The sequence below is a fragment of the Natator depressus genome, chromosome 10 (genome assembly GCF_965152275.1).
Source record: "Natator depressus isolate rNatDep1 chromosome 10, rNatDep2.hap1, whole genome shotgun sequence".
NCBI lineage: Eukaryota > Metazoa > Chordata > Testudines > Cheloniidae > Natator > Natator depressus.
This window is the reverse complement of record NC_134243.1, coordinates 51,778,976-51,802,913: the sequence shown is the minus strand read 5'-3', so window position 1 is coordinate 51,802,913 and position 23,938 is coordinate 51,778,976. Positions and strand designations below refer to the sequence as shown.

At 37.5% G+C, this 23,938-nt stretch overlaps 1 protein-coding gene across 1 annotated transcript in view; it reads right to left on the bottom strand.

Moving 5' to 3' along the window:
- The window catches only part of VPS13C (vacuolar protein sorting 13 homolog C), a 191,594-nt gene that overhangs the window by 156,646 nt on the left and 11,010 nt on the right, over positions 1 to 23,938 (bottom strand). Inside the window, exons 5-12 of the mRNA XM_074966157.1 lie at positions 23,519 to 23,620; positions 20,134 to 20,196; positions 17,495 to 17,560; positions 14,537 to 14,646; positions 13,455 to 13,514; positions 11,203 to 11,262; positions 10,470 to 10,550; positions 1,943 to 2,000 (exon numbers count right to left, since the gene is read on the bottom strand). Of these exons, the coding sequence (XP_074822258.1) occupies positions 1,943 to 2,000; positions 10,470 to 10,550; positions 11,203 to 11,262; positions 13,455 to 13,514; positions 14,537 to 14,646; positions 17,495 to 17,560; positions 20,134 to 20,196; positions 23,519 to 23,620 (600 nt within the window). The remainder of the gene's footprint in view (positions 1 to 1,942; positions 2,001 to 10,469; positions 10,551 to 11,202; positions 11,263 to 13,454; positions 13,515 to 14,536; positions 14,647 to 17,494; positions 17,561 to 20,133; positions 20,197 to 23,518; positions 23,621 to 23,938) is intronic.

The following is a 23,938-nucleotide window of genomic DNA, read 5'->3' as shown; positions in this document are numbered from 1 at the left end:
GAGGAACCAAGCGAACTCTCCTATATGACGTACGATGGAACTCAGTAGCGGACTGTTTTGAGCACTATATCAAGAACAGGCCTAATCTGATGACAGTTTTTGAACAAAATCATGAAAAAATAGATGTCACTGTCACAGCCAAAGTTCTCAACATTGGGCTTAAGAGAAATGTTGAACACATGCTGAGTTCCCCGAAGCCTACTTCTGTAGCCTTGAACAAAATGCAGGGAAATAGCTGTTTTATTGTTGATGCTGTTGAAATTTGGAAGGAACTGAGTGAGATCTTAAAAAAGAAAAATATGCAATGACAGAGTTAAATTACAAGCATTACAAAAAGGAATGGGATAAAGCACTATCTCAATAATCAGTACCAGGGTCAAACCTTAACTGCTGAAGAGGAGGAGTTGGCTATGACATGGACATCCAGCAATCATCCCTCCATAATGCCAGCTATAATAAACTTCAGAGGTAAGGGTGAACCAGTCAAGAAATATCTGTTTGCCGATGATGTTTTAAAGAAAGTCACACCAGTGAACTGGTGGAAGTCACTTAAGCACTTGGATTCAGAGACAATTGAAGTGATAATCTCACTTTTAACAGCAGTAGCTTCTTCTGCCGGTGTAGAAAGACTATTTTCTTCCTTTGGACTAATTCATTCCAAATTGAGAAATCGTTTGGGACTTGAAAAAGCAGGAATGCTTGTTTTTCTTTCCAGATTATGAACAAACAGGTAAAGACGACTGAGTTAGCTGCAGAAGCCAGTATTTTAAGTTTCTCATGTTGACCTGGCTGACATAGTTGATTTAATTTTTTTTTAATATTTCATTTAACTATTTTAGTTACAAACAATTTTAACAAAAACAAACTTGATTTTAAAAAACTTGAATGTTTAACTAAATTCAAAAATTCATATGCTTGTTTTGTTAAAATATTCTAGGTTTGCTGATAAAGAAAAAAAATCCAGAATACATAACGTTGTTGTTTTAGTTAAATAAAACAACTTAAATGTCTGTCTGGTGACGTTCTCCTCCTAATACAGCATGGCAAGAAAATCCTCCAAATATTAATGATTAACCTATTGAATTGGAGATAGTTCACCTCCCAATGACTTCATAAATATCTGCTTCAATTACCTTTGGTAAATGAAACAACAAAAAAAACATTCATTTTCTGATATAGCTGTAAAACTAATCTAAAAAGTTTTCAATATAAATCACTTTAAAAATGTATAGTGTGTACCTTCTAAAAATGAAACCTACATCTCTCTCGGAGTTGTGAAGAATATGTATTAAGGTTATAACAACCAACAAGAACGCAGTTTTATGTAGAAATCCATGATTAAATCAAGTCTTCCTGACTAAATCAAATCCACCCTGATTTCAGGAATATCAAATCCTGACTTTCCTGGTTTTGCTGGTCCATGGAGAACCAAAGAATTTTGTGGGAGCTATTTCAAGACTTAACTGTTGGTGTACAAAAGGAAAATATTTAACAAGAATCATTTTACTGTTTTTTCTAAGCTTTTGAATTAAGCTTTATTGTTTTTGAAGGAAGAGACTTGTATTCAGCTGCCTCATTTTTCAGGTTTCCCCTTGCACCCAGGATGTCCTATTATGCTGCCTCTACAGTAGTGCCTAGTCATTTATGAAAATAGGATAAACAGTATCTGTAACTTCTAATGTCAAAAAAGTGCGGGAAGTGGAGGAGAATGAGATGACACCATGGATAAAATTTGTAATGTCTTCTTTATATAGCAAACAAACCAAATATGGCACAACCTATCTTCCTCTCCCTCTACAATCACAAGCATTATCACAGGTCTTGTTTAACAGACGATTTTAAATTATCACAAAAATTGATTCCCAACGTTTATTTTAAAAACCTTAAGCTCAGCAAAGTACTCACAACTGCTGTATCCAAATACACTCTTCAACATACTTACTATACTGGTAGTTTTTAGGCTGATTACTGCTAGAAGGAACTCCTCTTTTTAGCTGATCCTGCAATTGGAGACAATTTAACTTTATGAGGCTTTGGCTGTGTTGATTACTACTGTGTAGAAAGTTCTTAGTGAGCTCTTAATTGAGTCAACTGAGCCTGTGTTTCAAGTTCATACACTGTCATTTTGCAGCTCAGATGGGAAGAAGTTTAATGCAGCAGTTTATTTAGAACTCCTTACCTCTTACACTGCTGCTCTCCAACCAAGTCTTCTGTTTAAGTTTTCCCTCTATCTTTAATCCAGGATTTAACTTTTAATTCAACTGAGCTTCTCTCAGTTCCAAAACTATCAAAGCCAAACATTGGAGATAAAACACAGTGACGCTTTAGATTTTTTTTTTGTTTGTTTGTTTAAAATACCATCTGATATGCAACCTGAGTCTAACACTTCTTATGCTATAGTAGTGCAGTTACACGTACTCCATATTCATGAGTCTGAAGAATCCAACATGGATCTATGCGTATGTAAATGCAGCAGAGTCTCAGAAAAGCAGATACAGTATTCAGCGTAGAAACTATTAACCAAATTGCCCCGGTTATGACCTGTGGGTAACCAATCCATGGCTAATCCCAGAGTATCGGAAGGTAAAAACAAAAAAACAGCAAGCATCACAAATAATCCATTTACACAATGAAAAGCTGCCCTACAACAACTGCTCTATTGCGTGCAAAGTAGCAGATCTATCCAGCACCACCAAAACTACACCAATAATCGCAGGCAGCAGAACTATATGCACTTCAAGTTAGGCCTGTAAATGCTATCTGTACAGAAGATATTTCCAACAGAAATTAACAGAACTCAGTCACCACCATTTCATTGCAAGACTGGAATATAGAAGTGTGTCACACAGCCCAGAAACATCTCAAGAGATATGGAGTCCACTCCTAGGCAGCTCCTGTTCCTTCAGGTGAGAAAAAGGTATGAGAATAGTGCCTCAGCATATACTCTTCAACCCCAGCAGGTGAAAGGTAACAAAGCTGAAATCATGACTTGCTATCCCCTTTGTAGCAAAGGATTCTCTTTTCTGAATATGGTTGTGACTAGCTTCCACAACTAGGAGATGAAGGAAACAAGCTTATCAGTAGGCGAGTAAGATGCTTTTGGCCCTTATATTGTGTTACACAGTCTCCCTGTATGAGCATTTCAGTAGGTACTGATAACTCTGTTTCTTGTTTTCCTGTATGTTCTGAAAATAGAAACTTCTCATGTCTATCTTGGTCATGTTCCCACATTTCAAATACCTTTTGAAATGACTGTATGTATGAAAACTGCATTATATTCTTTTTACTACAGCTTTTAGATTAAAAATATCACAAGGCGGCAAAATTAGGTGAATGGTTTAAGTACAGTTGTAGCAATCTTATTCTGGAAAAAGAAACATGTATTTTATATCACTCCAAAAAAAGAAAATTAGTCATGGGAAGCACTTGAAATGTATTGGAATACAGTATACGTAACAAAATGCAAATCATATTTATCCCCAAATATCCCCCTATTTAAGAACGAACTACAATTCAGACGAAAATGCATCAATGTTTGCCAACCAGATGTTACTAGAATACAGTGGATAGTTTACACAAGTGCTTCTTTATTGGAAAGATAACCAGATATTAAAAAAATCATGTTTTTACCAGAAGGGGATTTTGTCACAACAAATTTCTTCAAAGTGTTCCGTTCCCCAGCTTCCTCTGTAAAGCTAATTTGTAATTTACTAGGAGGTAGCTTTCTATTCACAATATTTGTATTTCATCATATATCCTGTCTGCTGGACTATATTAATGAAAGCTAACAGTCAAATAGGGATATTTAATATGCAATAACCCATCTCGCAAACAAAGTTATATTTCTGTTACTTAGAAACACCAAGCCCGTTGCTCTAAAAATGACAGATTGCTAAGGCTTACACAATTTATCACTAACACGAAGCAGACTAATTAGCCATTTATCAAACTGAGTTCTTGAGAATAAAGCTTAAAATTAAGACCCAAACATCCTGTTTAGAAGGAAGAACTAATCCTCTGGGAAACAGGGTTTACTGAACATTATGTAAATTAGATGTTTTCCTCTGATTAGCATGGAGCAGAATTCTACTCTTAGTACAAAGATAAAACTACGGAATATATAGGCAAGTGTCGATCCACAGATCATGGTATACATGTAAGAGGTCCAGATAGCTCATGCTCCTCAATTATAGGTTCAGTTCATCTGAAAGTTTGGGAAAACATCTCAATTAATTCATATTTAAAAAAAATTTGTCATTCCCATGAAAGCTAGACACTTCTACTCTAAAATGGAGATCTTAGATGTTCTACATTTCCACCGCACAATTCTACAGCCAAGGAATCCTGGGGTCCCTACCACAAAGGCCAGGGAATCCTGCCCACACTTTTCCTTGTACTTGTAAAAAAAGTTAGAGGGATTGCTACCTAACATGGTTCAGTTTGTGCACACAGCTGTGTTTTTTACATCCGCACTTATCAAGTTCCCTAATCTTTTCTCTATCAGTCCATTCTGAAGGTCTGGACAGCTCATTGCTTCAGCAAGGGAGAGTGCATCTGGAGAACATGGCCAATGAGTTGAGTTACAGTTCAGGGCAACTGCACCCTTAGTGCTTCAGCAAGGACATCCACTCTCGGGCTTCCAAGCTCCTTAGCTATTGCCTTTCTTGGGTGGAGACCCATGTCTCTCTCCTTCCTGACCAGAGTATCTCCATGATTAACAGTTCCCAGCCTACACTGCTTTATTCTCAGCAAAAGATAGACTGCCTAAGCAAGCTTCACTTGCCTTCTCTTCAGAGGCTAATAAGAGAGTGATTGCCAACAAATGTAAGATACCACACAGCGCTTCTCATGCGAACCGATTTCATTCTTAAGGTGAAAGCACTATAAAGAAAACATTAAAACAATAAAAGACTCTACACACATGCTAATAAGCTTACCAAGTATCACCTCAAACCTAACATTGGCTCTGTGAGGAACAGCCCTTCAAAACCCCACCCGAGGGATTTCACTGTGGTTTCAAGTTCATCACAGCTTCTGCTCAGATCATGCACCCTCACGAAAAGTTTAGTCTATCTTTTATACAGTTTGGGGGTCTTTGATTGGGAGTTTCCAGCAATAGATAAAAGGGTCTGTCCCAGGGTGTTGCTTCAATAGGCCTCCCAAATACCTCCTAGGAAACCCACTTCACACATCTTTTCCCAAACCATTCTTTGGAGTTTCTAATATTTACGTTAATCACTTCCCTAGAAGTTACATACAACAACACAAACAATTGCATTTTTAATGGACCCCAAAGATATTAAACCTAATTCAATAAGATTTAATTTAATTCAGTGAAGTTTATCTTAATTCCATACGGTTTGTCCAGTATATTGTTAGTCTGTCAGGAGCAACGTACTCTGGGATGTCATAGTGCACAAACAGATGGGAACAAAGATGAACAACCAAACCAGTTAATCAAACATGGTTTGTCTCATCTGTGCTACAGGGGAATAAACAAAATTATTTGCCAATTTAGGTGATAGGCAGAAGCCAAACAATTTAGCTGGCATAACTTCAGAATTAACTATGTTACTCCAAACCTGTTTCGAGCAGAAGAACAAATTTTGCCAGTGACTGGTTACACACTATTTAAAGCTTAAAACTTAGGGCAGTATATTTTTGCACTGAGTCCATCAAAAAGCAGAGGGGGCATTAACCTATTAACTGCTTATCAGCAGAGTGTGGACACATTCCAGTGAAGAACAGGTTCTTGCTGGACAGCAATCCCTGAGCCCCATGTGAAGGAAGCTGTGGAAAGCACAGAACAAAGTAGAGAAACTGTCATTATTCACAGAGTTTCTTACTGTGATAATCACCACCCTGCACTTTGGGCGGGGCGGGAGAGGGGTGGCGCACGGGTGCGCACAGGGCTTGTCTGGCTGGCCAGGAGAAGAAGGCAATGCTTTCTGGCTTGTGGGGAGGAGGGGAGACATAGAACTGCTGGAAAAGCAGTCAGCGTGGTGGATGACTCACCACCTAGGAATGAGGAGTTTAAAAAGGTCAGCCTGGGCCTGGACCCTCCCTCATCACTCAGCAGGGCCGCCCGGTGCAGAAGATGCAGAAGATCTCATGCTCGAATGACATCTTAGTCTGACCTTGAAAGTTTATTCACGCTGTGGCAGTTCAGTTTTGTATTCTGTAATGATCACAGAAGTTGCAATAGGTGGGGAGTATGACATCGTATGAGGTCCACTCCTCTGAAATCTTTTTTTTTTTTTTTTTTTTAAAGTTCTTCAATCACCCCACTTTTACGGTCTTCCCGTTTTCTACTCTTCCTTTACCTCCTTTTTTGTTTCCTCGTAAGTCAGCTTTTTTCATTCTTTCAATGTTATCATGCTCTTCAGATTTGCTTTTCTGTATTCACTTAACAAGTCTCATGAGTTAGAATTAAACCAATCCTGTCAATATGTGAACCTTATCACAATCAATTTTCACACAGACAGACAACCTCAGTTACTTATTTCTGGAAACCACCCTCCAACTTGTCTTCTATAAAATCCATGCACAAATCATTCCGTTATAAAATCCATGCATGCAAGCAATCAAATATTTCCTGATAATGCGATTTCTGGATTCTATGCCCTATAGTAATTAGTACTATATGTACTAATTACTGGAGGAAAAGTGTATGTACAACGTACACTTAAACACAAAAGGGATCAATGGGACAAAAAACAGCTGGTTAAGTGGATACTTGTAAACTCTAGTGCTGATGGAAAATGGATTTTCCATCTCCTGAAAAAGTTATTTTTTTCATCCTTAATTAGGACAAAAAGCTAAAATTTAGAAATTTTCTCAAAACAAAACTTGTTAAAAATTTGTTTTGGGACAATCAAAATATTTTATCTCGATGAATCTAAAATGTGTTTAAATTTTGACCCTTTTACACCCAAAAGATAAATTCTGAAACAAGAAGTCATTTCAAAATGAAAAATTGAAATGTATTCTGAAAATGTCAAAATGTGGCATTTCCAAATGTTTTTCCATTTTGCTACATGAAATTTAGTTAAACAGATACGATTTTATGTAAAATTTTGGTTTAATCAAAACGGCACTTTCTAACGGAACACTTGACAGAGGGTTTCTGACCTGCTCTAGTGAATACCTTTTGTTAAACCCTCAGCTCCATTTTTTTGTCACCCATATTCATGTGACAGTCACTAAGTGCTTAGGTAAAACCCAAATGAGCACCTTCAGTGCTTATACTACTGTTCTGATACACTGAAGAGCCAGGTTGGCACTTGCCTGCAGGCTCCTCTTGGAGCATGTTACCAACCAGCGCATATTGTTCAGGGGCAAAAGCACACAAGGAACATTTTCATAAGTAAGGAGCTACAGGATTGGCCATACAGGATAGTTCAGCCACACCCACCAGTGTCACACTCCACCTCTCCCTTTGAAATGTCCATTTGTATTCAACTTCTGCTAGTATCCATGCACACACTCCCCCCGGGGATATTTTTCCATGTGTTCAAGCTTTTCAAAATTGAGTCTTCTGAGTGTAATTATTTCTTAAGCCATTAGTTAGCTAAATGTACAAGCTTCACACTGGAATCATCTATTTGAACAGATCATACTCCTTCATGAGCTGCACAGAAAGGTAAGTAGTTTACATAGGTTTTGACTAAACATTCACATCAGTAAGTGAAAAAAATCTCAATTTAAACAAAAATTAAATGTCCGTCTTCAAAAACTTTCAAAGCAAGGTAAAACTCCTGTATAGTACTTCTGAAAGCATTCCTCACAAAGGACAATAAAGCTGCAAGATACTGAACAATGTACTACTTCAATTAAATAACAAATCTCAAAGTACCATCTGTTAGTCATTACTCAAAAATGAGGCAACCCATTTAATCACATTACTGAAGCAGCCATATGATGTAATCTGCTTACTAGTAAATGGTCATTTGGCACATCAGAGGTCTTTAACAAGTGCACAGAAAAAAAGGCTTACATTTGTCCATAGTCACAATTATTATCAAAACCCAAATTAATTGTGATTCAAAGCTAGATTGGAAGGGTCTACAGGGTTTCTTAAATCTATAAACTGGCTTTGAAGAAATGTAATAGATAGCTAATCATCAGCTTTGTAAGAGGAAATACTAGATTATGAATACAGCAGAACGTAAACCTGCATGATAGCCACTTTAAGTTTCTATTTCAGTTAAACTATCATGGCTAGGCTCCTATTTTAATGCATTATGTTCACAACTCCTGCTTTTGCCAGAGCTAATCTTACAATAAGATAATGTATTAATATTGCAAAGAAAGGGAAACTGTTACAGAACATACTAAGTCTTCTTTGCCAGTTAATAGAGATAAAAATTGTGTATATAAAATTTGCAATATTCTATGATTTATTGCTCATTTAGATAACAACAGCTTGAAGGAATTAAAACCAGACCTCCTGATTTAAACCTATATTTGGCACTCTCTCTTAGCCCAGACTTTCAAGCTGTGGTCAAGTTTTGCCCTGGCCCTCATGTCAGCTTCACTACTTTTCTCAAACACATACAAAATACTGTTGCTATGACCATCTTCCTGGCTCATAATATCAACTGTCCACTCACATCACTCTACCGGATCTCCCTCATCCACCACCATATCTAACACAAGTTTCTTCTGTTTGTCTTTTGCTGTTGCTGTTTAGCCCCACCCTATCTTTCATATATACCAACTTATCTAGCTGTTGATCTTTATCTTTCCTCTGCTAACAATCGCAGCTTTGTTCATACAGTGGTCTGCTTTTCCCTCAAGTCTCTCCATCTTTTTGTTAATGCTGCTCCCTATGACTGGGGGAAAAAAAACAACAAAATCTATAAATCACCACTTTATCATCCTTCAAATTCCTCCTCTAAAACTTTCTCTATTGCGATGGCTACAAGTCACTTCCATCTGGCAGTGGTTAGTCAAGCTGCAAACATAGACTTCCATTTTAATGCTGACCTAACAAAACTAGGTTGATACTCCCACCCTGCCTTATTTGGTTTTATTGATATGTCACATCCTATCCAACACCTGAACTGTAAGATCTCTGGGGCAGGGAATATCTTTGTTACTTGGAGCCATAGATGAGAACTGTTACAATATCATCATCATCATCGTCATCGTCAGCGATGGACTACCAACACCAGCGTAGCTGGGACCTTCCTGGTCTGGCTTTGGTCGGTCCCATCCTCCGCCTCACTTTCCCTCTCTCAAATGGTCTCCTGGCTTTCAAAGTGGTCAGGTTGTGGAGATGTCTTGGCCTTCCGGCCAACTCACAAAAAGCCCACTCCTTCCAGAGTAAATCTCAAGTCCAAAACAACTAATATTCTGTCCCAGACTCGCCGGGCATAGCCCTTTCTCCTCAAGAATCTGTCTTGTCTTTCACAATACACTCTCAGCAGTCCCCTTCCCTCTGGCTCTAGCCAGTGCCTTCATGCTCCCCTTTTTCATAGGTGTTCCTATATTACTTCACTAGGTGGCAGCATAATTCTCTCCAGCCTCCCTTTAACAGCAGAGGACCCTGCATCCCTTCCAATGTAACAGCACAGGCGAACCCACATCCACCTTTTGCTATGGGAACCCTAAACCACCAGATTATTTGCCTCTAAAATATTAACCTGTCCTGCTTCTTCCAAACGCCTCTCTCTACATTGTCAATCCTCCTGGATGCCCTCCTACTCTTGATGGAGAGCTGACTCCCAGGTCTCTTCTCCCTGCCATCTTCTTCTGATCTCCCAGGTCTACTGCTCCTATGAGTTCCACTTATGACTGCTCACCACAGTCTTCTCTTATCCCCATCAGCAGGCCTTGTTTAGTCACATGACCCTTGACACATGACTTCAGCACTCATCTCCTTCCCAACCCTTTTTATGGGCTAGCTTACCCTGTGATGGGAGTGTAGTACAATAGAGTCCTGATTTCTGATTCAGATTTAAGGTGCTACCATAATGAAATTAAAAATGCTATGAATGGAGAAACCAACACAAAGCCCAGATTAAGTTACTAAATGAGAAAAGAATTAGGTAGCCCACAATCAATTTTTGAACAATATAAGTAATCATACCTGAGAAGCAATTATAATCATCCAACATTGTGAATTCTACAGGCATAGTAGTTGATAGTGTTTATGATCCCACAAATCAATGGGATAACACTCAGTCAGCAGAACCACCAGTAAATATTAGCATGATCAGTTCCTAAATTCATTATTAGATCATTAGAGGGAGTGGGGGGGAATAAAAATCAGTCACCCAGCTTTGCCTAAAAATTTCCTTAAGATCAGAGCACAACACACACTACGAAGGAGATTTTTACATCAGAAATAGAAGTTAGGCACCTAATTTATATTTTTGCATTTGAAATCTCCCTCTAAGAGATTAATCTAGTAGTATGATATTTATATCATATAACCATTTACTATATGCAGCCTTCGAAATTACCAGTATTTGTTCACGGGACCCATGATAATACATCTCGCTATCCACATTCCAGTAGACACTGAGGCAATCAAGACTCAGGAGCTGCAAAGTAAAGAAAACTCAATGGATTTTGCAATTTATGAAAATAAACAATATGACTTCTGTATTAAATGAAATAAGCTTTCAATGTATGTGAAACCCCGCATTTTGATGGTAATTTATTTTTGCCAAGTTTGATTTTAATGTGTTGCTCAAAAATCTGGCCTTCTTTTCCTACTTCTGTACCTGAAGTCTATTTGTGAGGGTAAAAGAATGAATGCAAGGGGTGTCTGGTTAAATTTGCTTTTTGAGGTCAATATTTGATTCCTTGAGTAAGGAAGCTGGAATCTGCATGAGGTTAACAATATTTTAGACTTCATTTAATGAACAGATTACTGCTTGTGCTTAGTATGAGATCCCCATTTACCCAGAGAGTTGAGAACAAATGCCTTATATTTAAGCAGTGATCATGGTTCTACTTCTCACTAGTTATAAAAAGGAAAAACAACTGAAAAACAAGGGCATAGGGAATGAAGAGCTACAAAGTAATAAAAAAAAAAAGTTACAGCACCATTATTTCCTTATTTTGGTTCATTAAATCAGTATGTTCCCCCACCCACCCTTTCATGGACGACTGAATTCAGTTAATTTATCAGTGATATTTTGGTCCAATTTTCACTCCTGACCCAGGTAATAATGAACTTTGACATATTACCTTGTATATGATTTTTGCAGCTTCATTTAAAATGGAAGGTGTCCAGTTTTCATTGGCTGTCTAGAAATTGAAAAACATTGGAAGTTATTCCCCATAAAGCCATCTTCAATTCATTATGTAACATCTATTTCAAAGGGGTTTTTTTAAAATCCTTTTTAACCTGAGGGTGTACAGATAACTTCACAATTTATAACACTTAACATATATTTAAACAATGAAAGCCAAAATAGCCTGTTTTGTGTGTGTGTGTGTGTGTGAGATATCCTGTGAACAAATTTTGCAAACAAATTTTGTTGGCTGGTTTTGAAAGTTTCACCACTTATGTTGATGTATTTCATGTTTCAACACCTAGTCCCATTTACAAGGCTCAACAGCACTTCAGACATAACTTTTTTAAAGAAAGTGTCGATCCATTTTACCATAAAGGGATTTTAAGACTTACATAACCCAATATGTTTAAAACCAGTTTCTCTATAATATCTAATTATGGATGTTTAAATATAAATCATTTTAGGAGTTAAAAATTTTTAAGGATTGAATGGTTTATGTTCACGTAACACTAAACTTGTCTGTGTCGAGCTACAAAGTTCATCAAGTTTAGACAGAGTTAAATATACAAAATTCAGGGTTTATTGATGGAAACTGACACCCAGTTCCCAGCTCTCAGAGCCAGGTATAGCCCATGACCTAGCATTTGCCTGACACTGACGGGAGAGTAGATTCTCTCTGTTTTCAGAGGGCCACACAACCGATCCTACGCCAGATGTAGTCAACAGGGTCTTAAGGCCTTTTTTCACTGACGAAGGCATGGAACCCTCCACTCCCTACTGCTATGTTACCAAGCAGTGATCTAGGAATAGGCTTTCCACAACAAAACAAAGCAGTATGTATGCTGGCCCAACGTCATTTAGGAGCATGACACGCCTCATCAACACTGCCCTTCCTACCCAGATCCTCTGAGGCTTTGTTGGTCACGGAATTTTCATATACAAGGACTAGAGATCCAGTTTGTTTGGCTGTTTGTTTTAAAGGAGGTGTAAAACTAACTTTTTCTTAAAAAACAAAAAACCTTACAACCCATATTACAGATCAACAATAAAATCAGGGAAATTTGTGGATCAATAATGCCCCAACCAACCTGACTTCAGCTGGGGGGGAAGTCACTCTAGACCTTACACCAGCTAACCACACATAAAGGCGGCAACGGCTGGAGTGGTTCAAGCCACACGACACTTTAATAATCTCATCTCAGAAAAAAGTGAATGTTCTCTGGCACCAGTCATGCGGTCCCAAGGAGCATCTCTTTCCATAAACTCAGTGGCAACAGAAGACAAGGTGCTTCCCACAACTGGGAGTGCGCAGAGGCTACCTCGAACAAGAATTTCAAGTTTCACATACATAAGGAATAACACTCCAGAATCACCATTGCCGATTATATCCTTTTTTTTTTTTTTAATAAAAGGATGTTGAACTAGGATTTGGGACCTACGTGTAAGTAACATGAATACGAAGATTAAGGCTGGGGATTTCAAAAGCCCTCAGTGCTGAACAAACTTTGCTCTCATTGCGGCCAGTGCCAAGTGCCAGCTTCCACGTCTACAGAACTCACAGAATACTGTTCTAGATTTTTCATCTAATATCAAAATGTTAAGCTTCTCCAACAGATCAGTGATACAAAGAAAGTTACATTTGTTTTTGCACTTTTCGAGTGTTACTGAACGTCAAAGGGTGCATGAAAATATTAAGCAAAAAAAATCCATATACGATTTTTTCTTTTCCTGCAGATGTTTTCTAGTTAACTAGCACTCAACTTGTGTTTTCTATGAATTCCTTGTACCTAGTAGCTGACCTAGAAAAAAACTGTTCCATGTACAGCAACATGGAATTGTTTCTCCTATTTTACCTAGGACAGGTTATTGCAAAATCAGCAGTAAACTCTTCCTTCTATCCAATTACACAGATGAGCTGAAGCATGAGGTCAAGTGACATAAACTAGGCCACAGATGGACCTTCCCTCCAGGCTCTCAAGCCCATGTTTGACCACAAAAACATGAATAATATTTTTAGAGACAGTGATTGTGTGTTTGTTTTTACTTTCAACTACGTACACAGCTTTAAGTAAACAGATCCAAGTATTCTGTTTACAAATGTGTTCAGCAAGTCTATATTAATGTTCTAAATCCTGTAACCATGTTATTCATCATAAGTTGAATTAAATGAAACAAACAGAACTAAAAAACAACAAACATTACCAGTAAACTAAGTTCACCCAATGTCACTCCCAAAGAAAGCGGCCGAAGAGGATCTGTGATCTACAAACAGAAAAGGATAAAAAGGAAATTTTATTTAAATATTGTATTATTTTATGCAGCAAACCAAACACCTATCAGCTCATTAGACATCTTAAAACAGTTACTCTATTTCGTAGCCTTGGAATTTAAATCTCCAATGTAACGTACACTTCACTGTAACTAGCTATGCCCTTGATAAATCAGACATCACGCAGGAATTTCTAAGAAAGCTTCCATTAATCTGTCCCTTCATTCAGTTTAGAGGGATTATTTCTAGCCTCTTCTTGCATCTAATTTTGAGTTGAAAAGCTCTTTTAGATGGGGAGATCCAACCTGTTATCCTCCACCCCACGTCCCATATCCCCATCCTCGCTTTTCCATACAAACCACATGGAGACACTCTCCAACCAACAGCTGTCTTGGTTACATCATTCTGCTTTTTAAAGACTTCTCTGAAGTTTCACCTTCAAATAGGTCCTGAAGTGAGGCTATTTTGAGATAAGAGGACATTTTCCTAAGCCTCAATACAACTTTTTCTTCTTTTCAGGTGTGTAACTTTCACAGTTTAACTCCTAGCCTCTCTCTTTTCCCAAAAGAAATATCTAAAAAAGTCAAGTTTTTAACAGGAAAATCCTCCATTATTGATTTAATTAGTATTAAGACTCCTTAAAAATGTTGTGAAGTTTTTTTTTTTTTTTTTAGAATGGATGTCTACTATTCTCTTCCTGCCATAATACACTGAACAAACAACCACCTCAATTGCTTATATAAAGACATGAAAAGCAGCTGTCTGTCCAAACTGGAGGGCCAAGTCCAGCTATATATCACAGCATATTAAGTTTTCAGTCATCCTGGAGGGCTTTTGTTTTGCTTGTATTAAACACATGAAAAAACTTTTTTAAGTTGGTTGAAAACTCTGATTTACTTCAAATCTACTGAGTACACAGTGCAGATAGAAAATAGCCTATTGTCACAGTGAGAGATCTCAGGAGAAATTTGGTTTAAGAGAAAGCAAAAAAAAAAAAAAAGTTTAGGACCCTTACATCATCCTCATATTTAACATGAATGCCTGTGATTTTGACTTGTACATTTTTTATAACTTGAGTTGCCAGCTTTTCCAAGAATGTATCTTTTTTCTCTGCCTTTGGCTTATCTAAAAAAAAAAAAAGTTTAAAACAAAAATCAGCATTCATTATATTCATTACATTTTGCCCAACTATACATACAAAGTTTCGTTCACCATATTTCAATAACTTCATCCACTTATTCACATTTAAGTATTGCCTTAAATGCTTTAGTCTAAACTGTTTAGAGCCCTTTTGTGCTTAAAATTAAAAATATTAAAGCTTAAAGGGGGAAATTTCAAAAGAATGGATTAAAAACTTGTTTGAATTACAGATATTAAATACGGTATGAATGGAGACAGACAGTTATGTTAGTTGACAAACTATATGCTGTACTAAGAACTTCAGCAGACCATGAAGAGACAAAAGCAGCAGCTTTAGTTTATCCCTCTCGAGTGGACAATTTCCCCGATCCTTTGCCCAACCATAACATTCTGTTAATCATTTTATATTAAAAAAATGTGTTCTGTGGATCATAAGAATTCTGCCTATACTGATATTCAGAATGTATGTTTTTAGTTCATGAAGTGTAACAAAAAAGAGCAAGCAACACACAATCTGCATTATAGTTGTATTTTCTCTTAAAGCCAGATGCTTCTAACCAACCAACTTTAATCTTTCAGGCTGACGTTTTTCAAACCCAATCTCTGCTCAAAGTTCATTTTTTTCCTAGTTTGAACAAACCCAGGTTTGAATAAGAAACTGAAAAAACAAGTTTTACCCATAATGAAACACCACTTTAGAAATGGCCTAACAGTGCCAGCACTGGTATAGATAAGAGTAGAAAGGTGCAATTTGGCAGAGGATACTCCTCAGTGACAGAAAGTAGTTTTGAGAGGGTACTGGTGAAAAATGGTTTTGATCTGATCAGGTTATAGGGTTTGATTGGCACACATGAGTTTGCTATCTTCCAAGTAAGACTTCTAAAGCCATTTACAAGTGGCGATTTAAGCAAACAAGGCTGCAATGCGTGTGTACAGGGCTAACTCAGCTACACAGTCAATGCGTTTCTCTCCTCAATGATGAATTCAATGAGACATGGCTTCTTGAAACTTTGTTCATTCCATATACACCTTATAAGTAATTGGAATTTCACTGCTGGGACGCAGGCTCTTACACTGTAGAAGAAAATGCTATGCATGGCTATCAGCGGTTATATACATGAATGTGCATATACTGTATACAAGTAGGCTTGGAAGGATTAGATTTTTATCTGTAAATGTCGATTTCACCGTACCCAAAAAGATAAAAAAATATTTTCATCAATAATAAGTGAAATTTACAGATAGGCTAAGTCAGAAAAACGCTACTTAGAAACTTATTAAAGTTTGATTTAAGGATATTTACTTGGTGTGTATTCTGACATGTGATGTTGACAATTTGTGTTTTAACAGTTATAAAGCTTTAACTTTCAGAATCAAAACATCTATTGTCATTAAATAATAATTGTGTGCTCCCCACCCCCAGTCTGACTCCCCCTATAATTTCCCACCACTGTGAAAATATAAACAAACAGACAAAAAATGGGGAAATGCTTAAAAAGAAACGTGGCTATTATCTGTAGAAAATATTTTTTAAAAATCAAATTCTGCCAAGTTATGTACAAGTGACAGGATTAAGGCTGTCTTAAGGTTGCACATATAACACCATCTGACATTTGAATGCTTAATCTTGAAGACTTAACTATTTTATGTATAATTTGTCCTTAAATATAGAATATATAGTTATTATGAATTGTACACAAATATCAACTATATGACCCCAAGTATACATGCACTGTATAGCTCACTTCAAGAGAAAAGTGAACACATCTGTATCTCAAAAAAATTTCACGCATCAAAGTTCAGTAGCATTTTGTTCAAAAATGGAAAGGTGCACGTGTCTTGCTTCTGAAGGTGAATGAGGACACTGCTCACTCAATGGAAAGCACATAATCACAAACATATCATCGGCAACTTTGAGCAGAAATGTGTGCAAGCAAAAACTGTATGTCAAGACCACTGACTCATCATTCATTTTTCGCCTCTCATTTATATATTGCACATTTCCACCTAGCTCCTCCCAGGTATGAAAAATAATCCCAAAATATCCAAGAAAGTACCTTCCATTCCCCCCCACCCCTCCCATCCCCTCTAATTAATCCATCTGAAACTGGATTGGGGATTGGTCCTGCTTTGAGCAGCGGGTTGGACTAGATGACCTCCTGAGGTCCCTTCCAACCCTGATATTCTATTCTAAACAGACTCCCAAACTCCCACTTTCATTTTCATTTAAGGGATGGGAGACTATCTGCCTTTCATGCCTTTGAAAAGTCTTCATATTTATTGCTTTATGTACAATCAGTAAGAAAGAAAAAGAGAGCCTCAGCACTGACATTAACTTTATCAGAGGATGTGAATTCTATTCTCTATATGCTTTGCAATAGCTTATATGCCCACAGTAACTCTGTTTGGAGTTTAGCATATTATTTATTTATCACAAATGCTAACAAAAGTGGAGTTGAGAAAAACATTGATGGCACAACAGGAAACCATTGTCATGTAGGCATCACAAGCCTCTTGATATATGACCACAACTATTTTCATGTTATGGAATAATTTGACACAAACAAAAATAAATTCTGGTTTTAAAATCTTGTGCCTTCTTTTTCCAACAGTAAAATTCAAGCTAACTGAAGTTTTATATGCAGAGGATAGGCCAAATTCTGTGATAAAGCCTGTTAACCTAAATTTTTCACTATACTGAAATCAATAGCATTACTCCAGCTGTACAATGGAGGAGAAGAATTTGGCCCTGGAAGTCTATGTTTTTCCCATTTGCTATTAAAAACCAAATAGCAAATACAATATGCAATGTAGAAGGCTACATTGTACCCACCTTTTGAGTGATCATGACTTTTAAAGGGTTTCTTAAAATGCTTTTTATGCTTTTTACGCTTACGTCCTTCTCAATGCAGGCAATTTTGTGAGAAAAGGATAAAATTCAAGTTAGTAAAAGTAAGAAAGAAAATGAGGAAAAGTAGCTAACTGGCTTTCTAAAAAGAAAATGATTCATCTTAAACAGTTGCCTTTCTTCAAAACCTTTAAAATATTTCAAATTCACTCAGTGAAGCAACATGCTATCCTGTATGTTTTATCATCTGTTTCCAATTCTCTCTCATCTTTCAGTTCTACACATAGACAGACAAGCCCACATAAAAATGGTTAGGGTTTGGGTAGAGAAACAATGTTTTTGTTCTGAAAAAGGGTAGTAGAATTCCACATGCAAGGTGTACCTGTTAGCACCCAAAACTGTCATCCTTTAAACGGCCAACGTTATTTTTTGGTCCAATCGACAAAGACACAAAAAGCTGAACCAATACAATACTTCAAGCAGTTACTTAAATGCATTGAGTGGAGAATAAAAGACATTTACATATGGATGGGGCCATCAAGTCCACTCCTGCCTCACAGGGTCACAAAACACAGGTTAAACGGTTTCAGTGACAGCTATTCATTGTATCCCCAGGGTGCATTTATCCATGCTCTTCTTTACACTGATCAAATGAAGAACACTAAAATAATTTTTCCATGCTTTTGTCTTTTCAAAAGCGTTCGGTGAAGCCACAGGATGCTTTTTAGCCACCTTCATAGCAGGGTGGTCTGCTGTCTGAGCCTTGGAAGTAGAGCCTCTGTCAGAGGCTGCTGTAGGGAACTTCTGACCAGGGGAATCCTGGCTTCTGGCTCAGATGCCAGCCGGAGAGACTTCTCCATCATCGTTTTAAGAATGGGAAGGATAAATACACACCCAGTGTACCATGTATACATATTAATCCTTTGAGATTCAAGTTTAAACATGCTATTTCAATGCACAATAATGGCTGCTAAATAAATCTATTTAAATTTACTGAAACTCGTCTTCCATCTCATATTTCTGAAATTGAAGTTTTGTCATTTAAGTCATTGAATTACATTACTTCCTTTAATGAATACTGGAGTCATAGGTTTTTGAATCTGTATAACCCAAACCTTGGACCTGGTCCTGTGAGGATATGTGGTTTTGCTGTTAGTGAAAAGACAATCTCTCCACAGCTCAGGCTCATGAAATCATGGATGCATCCTTATTTTAAGATCCCTTTAAACTCACCCTCTGCCAAAAATCCTCCCATTGACAACTAGAATGTGCCCTGAAAGCTGACCTGACATATTTTTGATACATAAAAACTTCAAAGGGGTTCCTTTCTGAAATTTTTGCAGAGTTAGTTTCACTGTTTTACCTGCTTACCAAAAAAAAAAAAAAAAATCACACCACACAGATGTAGGTGGAATTTGACATTGACTTGTAAAAAGCAGATTTCAAATGTTAAAATGTGAGAGGAAATTGCCACTTTCTGAAAACTAGACATGTTCTCCATGAAGAAAACTTAAATTTTTCAACGCAATGCAAAAGCTATTTCACAACTGTCTAGTGCAGGCTTCTCTGCACCGCCCTCAAAGTCATCTATTATTGTCCAGTCTCCCATCTGACTGTGATTAAGAGGAATCACTGGTATGATGCAATCTGGCAATTCTTATATGGGTAGTTGAATATTTCCTAAATCCTTAGTAATAAGTTTCCTTAGTCTTGAGCAATTGCTTTTTTGTAAAGAACATAATAGGTAAATACGAGTGTAACGTTGTCACCCAGCAATCCCAATCTCAACAGCCTCAAGGCTAAGCGGACAAAAACTGCCTTATTTGGGGTAGCAGTGGGAGAGAGGAGAATGGATTGTATTAAAAACAAAAAACTAACACTGAGTTCAACTAATATATGGCAACTTCTTTGAATTAATCAAACATCATACAACTCTAGCACCTTTCAGCTAAATACCATGGTTACCATGAGGACACAAAACATGATCATGTCATCTCGCATTACAAGAAATATGGGGCCAGACCTTCAACTGGTGCAAATCCACTTCGTTTCATTGGCTTCAAAAGAACTGTGCCCGTTTGCAACAGCTAAGGACCTGGCCCAGTAACAGCCACCTCATAAAAGAAGACTGGCTGCACTATTAAGGTAGTAGTACAGCTTGGCCTTGAAACAGCAGTTCAGACAGACCTTAACGAACACAGTTAGAACACAGTAGAATGATAATTGATGGGGACGTTTTCAAAGGCACCAATAGCAGGCGAGATATTCCCACTGTAAGCCAATGGGATTTGGGTGCCCAACCGCCATCTGTGTCTTTGAACGCTCCTTGAGAAAAATCAACAATACTGTTTTTAGTGACACTTGAGAGTAGAACCAGACTTCACTGTTTTCTATTTATCTTTCTTTTGAAAGTAGGACTCTTGTAACATTCAAGTAACATAGTACGTTACTTTTCAACATTCTCTCAGTGACATGTTACTTAATATCTTGTTTCCAGAGCCTCCTAAATTTCACTTCGTGCCAACATACTTGACTATCAAGTATATGAGTTCTGATACCGTCAATGATAAAATTAAGCTTTTTTTTTTAAAAAAGGAAGAAGGTAATGAGCCATGCATACCCACCAGGCTTGTTATCCTTGCAAACAAAGCTCTCCAAGCCATATATGGTGTCTCCTGAATGAGTGCCTTGATCCACATGGCAGCAATAACCAAAAATATGATTTTTTAAAGGAAATCTACTTTCAAATTTCAGAGCAAATGAAATCTTTAAACTTCAAAGCACATTTACATACCATTTAAACAAAAGGATAATCCTTTCCTGATATTTAGAAGATAAATATAGACATTGCAAAATGATTCATTTGAAAAACTTGCTTTTTTATGCATGTAAGTTACTTGTTTAAACTTAGGTTTTTTAACACATATGCAAGTAGTTTTAAGCTAACACTGGTAACACAATGGAGAAAGGCTCTGGCAGTTTTTTGTATTGCCCACAATATACAAGTCTCATTTTCTTTAATTCTTTATCTAATACCCAACACACTTACATACAAAGGCGGTCTGTCTCCTTCCTCCTCTCCCCTCCCCAAACGCACTGTGTCACTTTTCTAGCTATGTAACTTCTGGAATGGAGCAACCAACTCCCATCAAGCATGCCCTTTTCTGGCAGATAAGGGGACGTCCTGTATGTATGCAGGACAGCTGCAAATATTAAATAAGCAGTTGCAGACCAACTGGCAACACCTCTCAGCAGGGCATGGTGAGATAACTGGTGGCCTGGCTGCCTCTGTCAAATGCCACCTAGGCCTTATGACGAGGATAGCAAGGCAAATAAAGACCGGCTTAAAGTAAATCTTCACAGGGCGGCTGGGATTCATCAGCCTTGGCAGGCAGCTCACCTTGGAGAAGAAAGCTCCAATTTCAAACCAAAAGTGTCAGGCTTAAACAGCCAGCCTTTAAAGCTTGTCCAGTAGATACGCTCATGTAAATCTGAAGTGTACCCCAGAGGGTTATGGCATTCCCCACAAGTGACATACAACAGCTGACTGTTGTAACTGGGCAAGAGTTTTCTAGCTATAGACCCAGTTTTCATGTAGTTCTGAGTTTAAGTACTACTTCTAAAAATTGCCATTTTTTTAAGCCAATGAAGAGCTTCTCTTAATGTGTAATTAGTGAGTAATAGGCTTCTCACTTCAAATTATTTTTGCCATACATTATGTACACTAGCAAATAGAAAAGCATCTTTATTATGACTATTATTAAGAAAAGCATGTTGAGAGCCAGGAGTCCACGTACATCCCAAAGAACAGTCACTTCTCACTTCACTGAAGGAACATCTATGGAATGAGATTAACTCCTCCACTCTGGCCCTTTACGCTGTGTGAAAGGTCCAGAGTGGCGTAAGTGAACCCTAAAAGCCTTGTACCCTAGCTGCGGTCAAGGAGATTCATTCAGCAAGACAGCTCTAACACTTCTGCTCAATCAGCCACTGGCAAGCTCCAGAAGAGGGGCTGCGCCAGGGGCAGAAGGAGCATGCCAGAGGCAAGGCCATAGCACTGGAGAGATTCCAGGCACCAACGCCACGCATAGAGCTCCACAGGATGCACAATAATTTAGACAGGCGGCCAGTGCTGCCTAAGTTACTCCAGGAGCCTCTCCAACTCCCAGAACAGCCCAGGATTAGGATGGCACAAAGGCATCTTAAAACTTCATTGGCCTTCCCTTCCCCCGGACTGCGAATTCAGGGCTGCACCTCTCTGAGACACAGCATAGAACCTCAGCACTAGTGTCTTTTCATGAAGCTATCAAGCTACTAATTAAATATGTAATACCTCACATTTCTTTCAGTAGTCCAATCAAACTCATCTAATAATACAGATTTACTGATGGCCACAGCCATTATGAAATCTTTCTCATAAAAATCTCATCTTTCATAGTGTCTTAAACAATATTCCTGTTCCGTATGCATAGACAAACCCTAATTATATCCAGTTACCAAGACAGCATCAGCTGGTTGTAATAAAAGAGTGTGATGCCTTCCCTCAGAAAGCTGCACATTAACAGTATTATAAATGCTTGTATAGAGAAGATGATGAATGAAGTATTTAACATAAAAATGGGCAAATTGGTTATTAATTTTTTTGGCACTATTGCCCCATTCTACCATAGCTCTGCTTGTCTGATAAGCAGCAGTTGTAATTTATGTAGTAGTCAAGTCTGTAACTCTGATTGTTTCTATTTATGCATATGATTCTTTGGGCCAAACGGACATAAGTGATCAGATTATCAATCAGTATTACATGAATTCACCATGAAATCTACAGTTCCTGGAATGTTAGAAGAACACGTGCAATGAATAAGGGCTTTTCTCTTCACTGTAAATGGAAGCCGAACATGTGCAGTTTAAGGAAACCATTAGCTTACATTTCAAAGTAGCACAAAAAACAGGAAAAATAGAATAAAGTGTGAAGATTGTGTGTTTAATTTTCAAAGAAACTGTACTCCAAAGTTATTTTTAAAAGATGTTTTGAAGTGTTATTTAATTTTCACTGACTTCAGAGTTATCATGAAAGTGAAATGATCTGCACCCCTATAAATGGCAGTCACCTATTTATCTTAACGGACACAACATAAGCAACAATAGTTGAAGACTCCTCACGCTACCCAGCTAATGAGTCTCACCCCTGACTCAGATGGGCCACCTTGGGTAGAGAGTATTTAATTAAATCCTGGGCCTTTGTCAGGACTGGGAGGCACAGGTGCCAATTAAGCTAGTGATTTTTGCAACATGGACATCCATCCGTGAAGCTAAACAGCTATCCATAAAACAGCCCCTACTGACCTGGGCCAAAAATTAAGTGGCGACATTATTTTTGACTATCATTTTCCTGTGTCTTGCAATTATTTAATGGTCCTCTTATTTATTACCAATTATTCTAACGCTGACTAGAATATTCAGATGTGACAGCACAAATCAAAACCAAACTGAACATCAGATGCTTAACATTAAAAACTGCAAATATAGGTTTACTTATTATAGCACCAAAATTACAGCATTTTTCACAAAGTTACCAGTTCCCTATAGGCTCAATATTTCCTTACCCTTAACAAGACTCAGTTTGAAAGAATTTCCAAAACATATGTTCATATACCAACATCCACAGCTAAAACATACTGGATGACAAACACGCTGTCATTCTACAGCTGCATCAAGATCTACATTTTTGCTATTGTTTGAGGTAAGGCATATATTGTATATCAAATAATCAACTTCACATTTCTAGTGGACATTACTAAATAAGCAACTGGAGAGTAAACACGCAGGATTACATCTCTTATTTTAAGTTTCACAGAAATTATTGTTTTTAAAAGCATGAAAATTACATCAGTTAATTAAAATGTTGAGGTGTACCACTTGTGAAATCAGTCATAGAATAAGGTTTCTCCTACTTCTACAGTATCGTCTAAGACCCCGAAACTTTTAATTAATTTTGTACACATACAATACCTTTCTCTGCTGATTTTTGCAGAGCTTCTTCAATTCTTGATAGCTCTTTTTGCTTATTATCCTGCAAGTATTTTTCTTCCTTCTCCACATCGTATTTAATGCCTAGAAGACAAAAATTAGGATAGATTTCATGTTTAATTCAACATACAACTACACAAATTAAATAAAAGCATAATATAAACTAATATAATTATTAATTAATATAAATGAATTAAAGCCTAATTAATATTTAGTATCTAATACCCAAGGGCTTGTCTACACAAACATTTAGGTCACAGCAAGCCGGGGCATGAATCTACCCTACGCTAGCCTGCCATGGACTAACTGTTAACACGCTTTGACCTTGTCCTCTTTGAAACAGGACTAGATGTGTGTGTAGACAAGCCATAACTGTTATACAGGGAGCTTACAAATTTCACA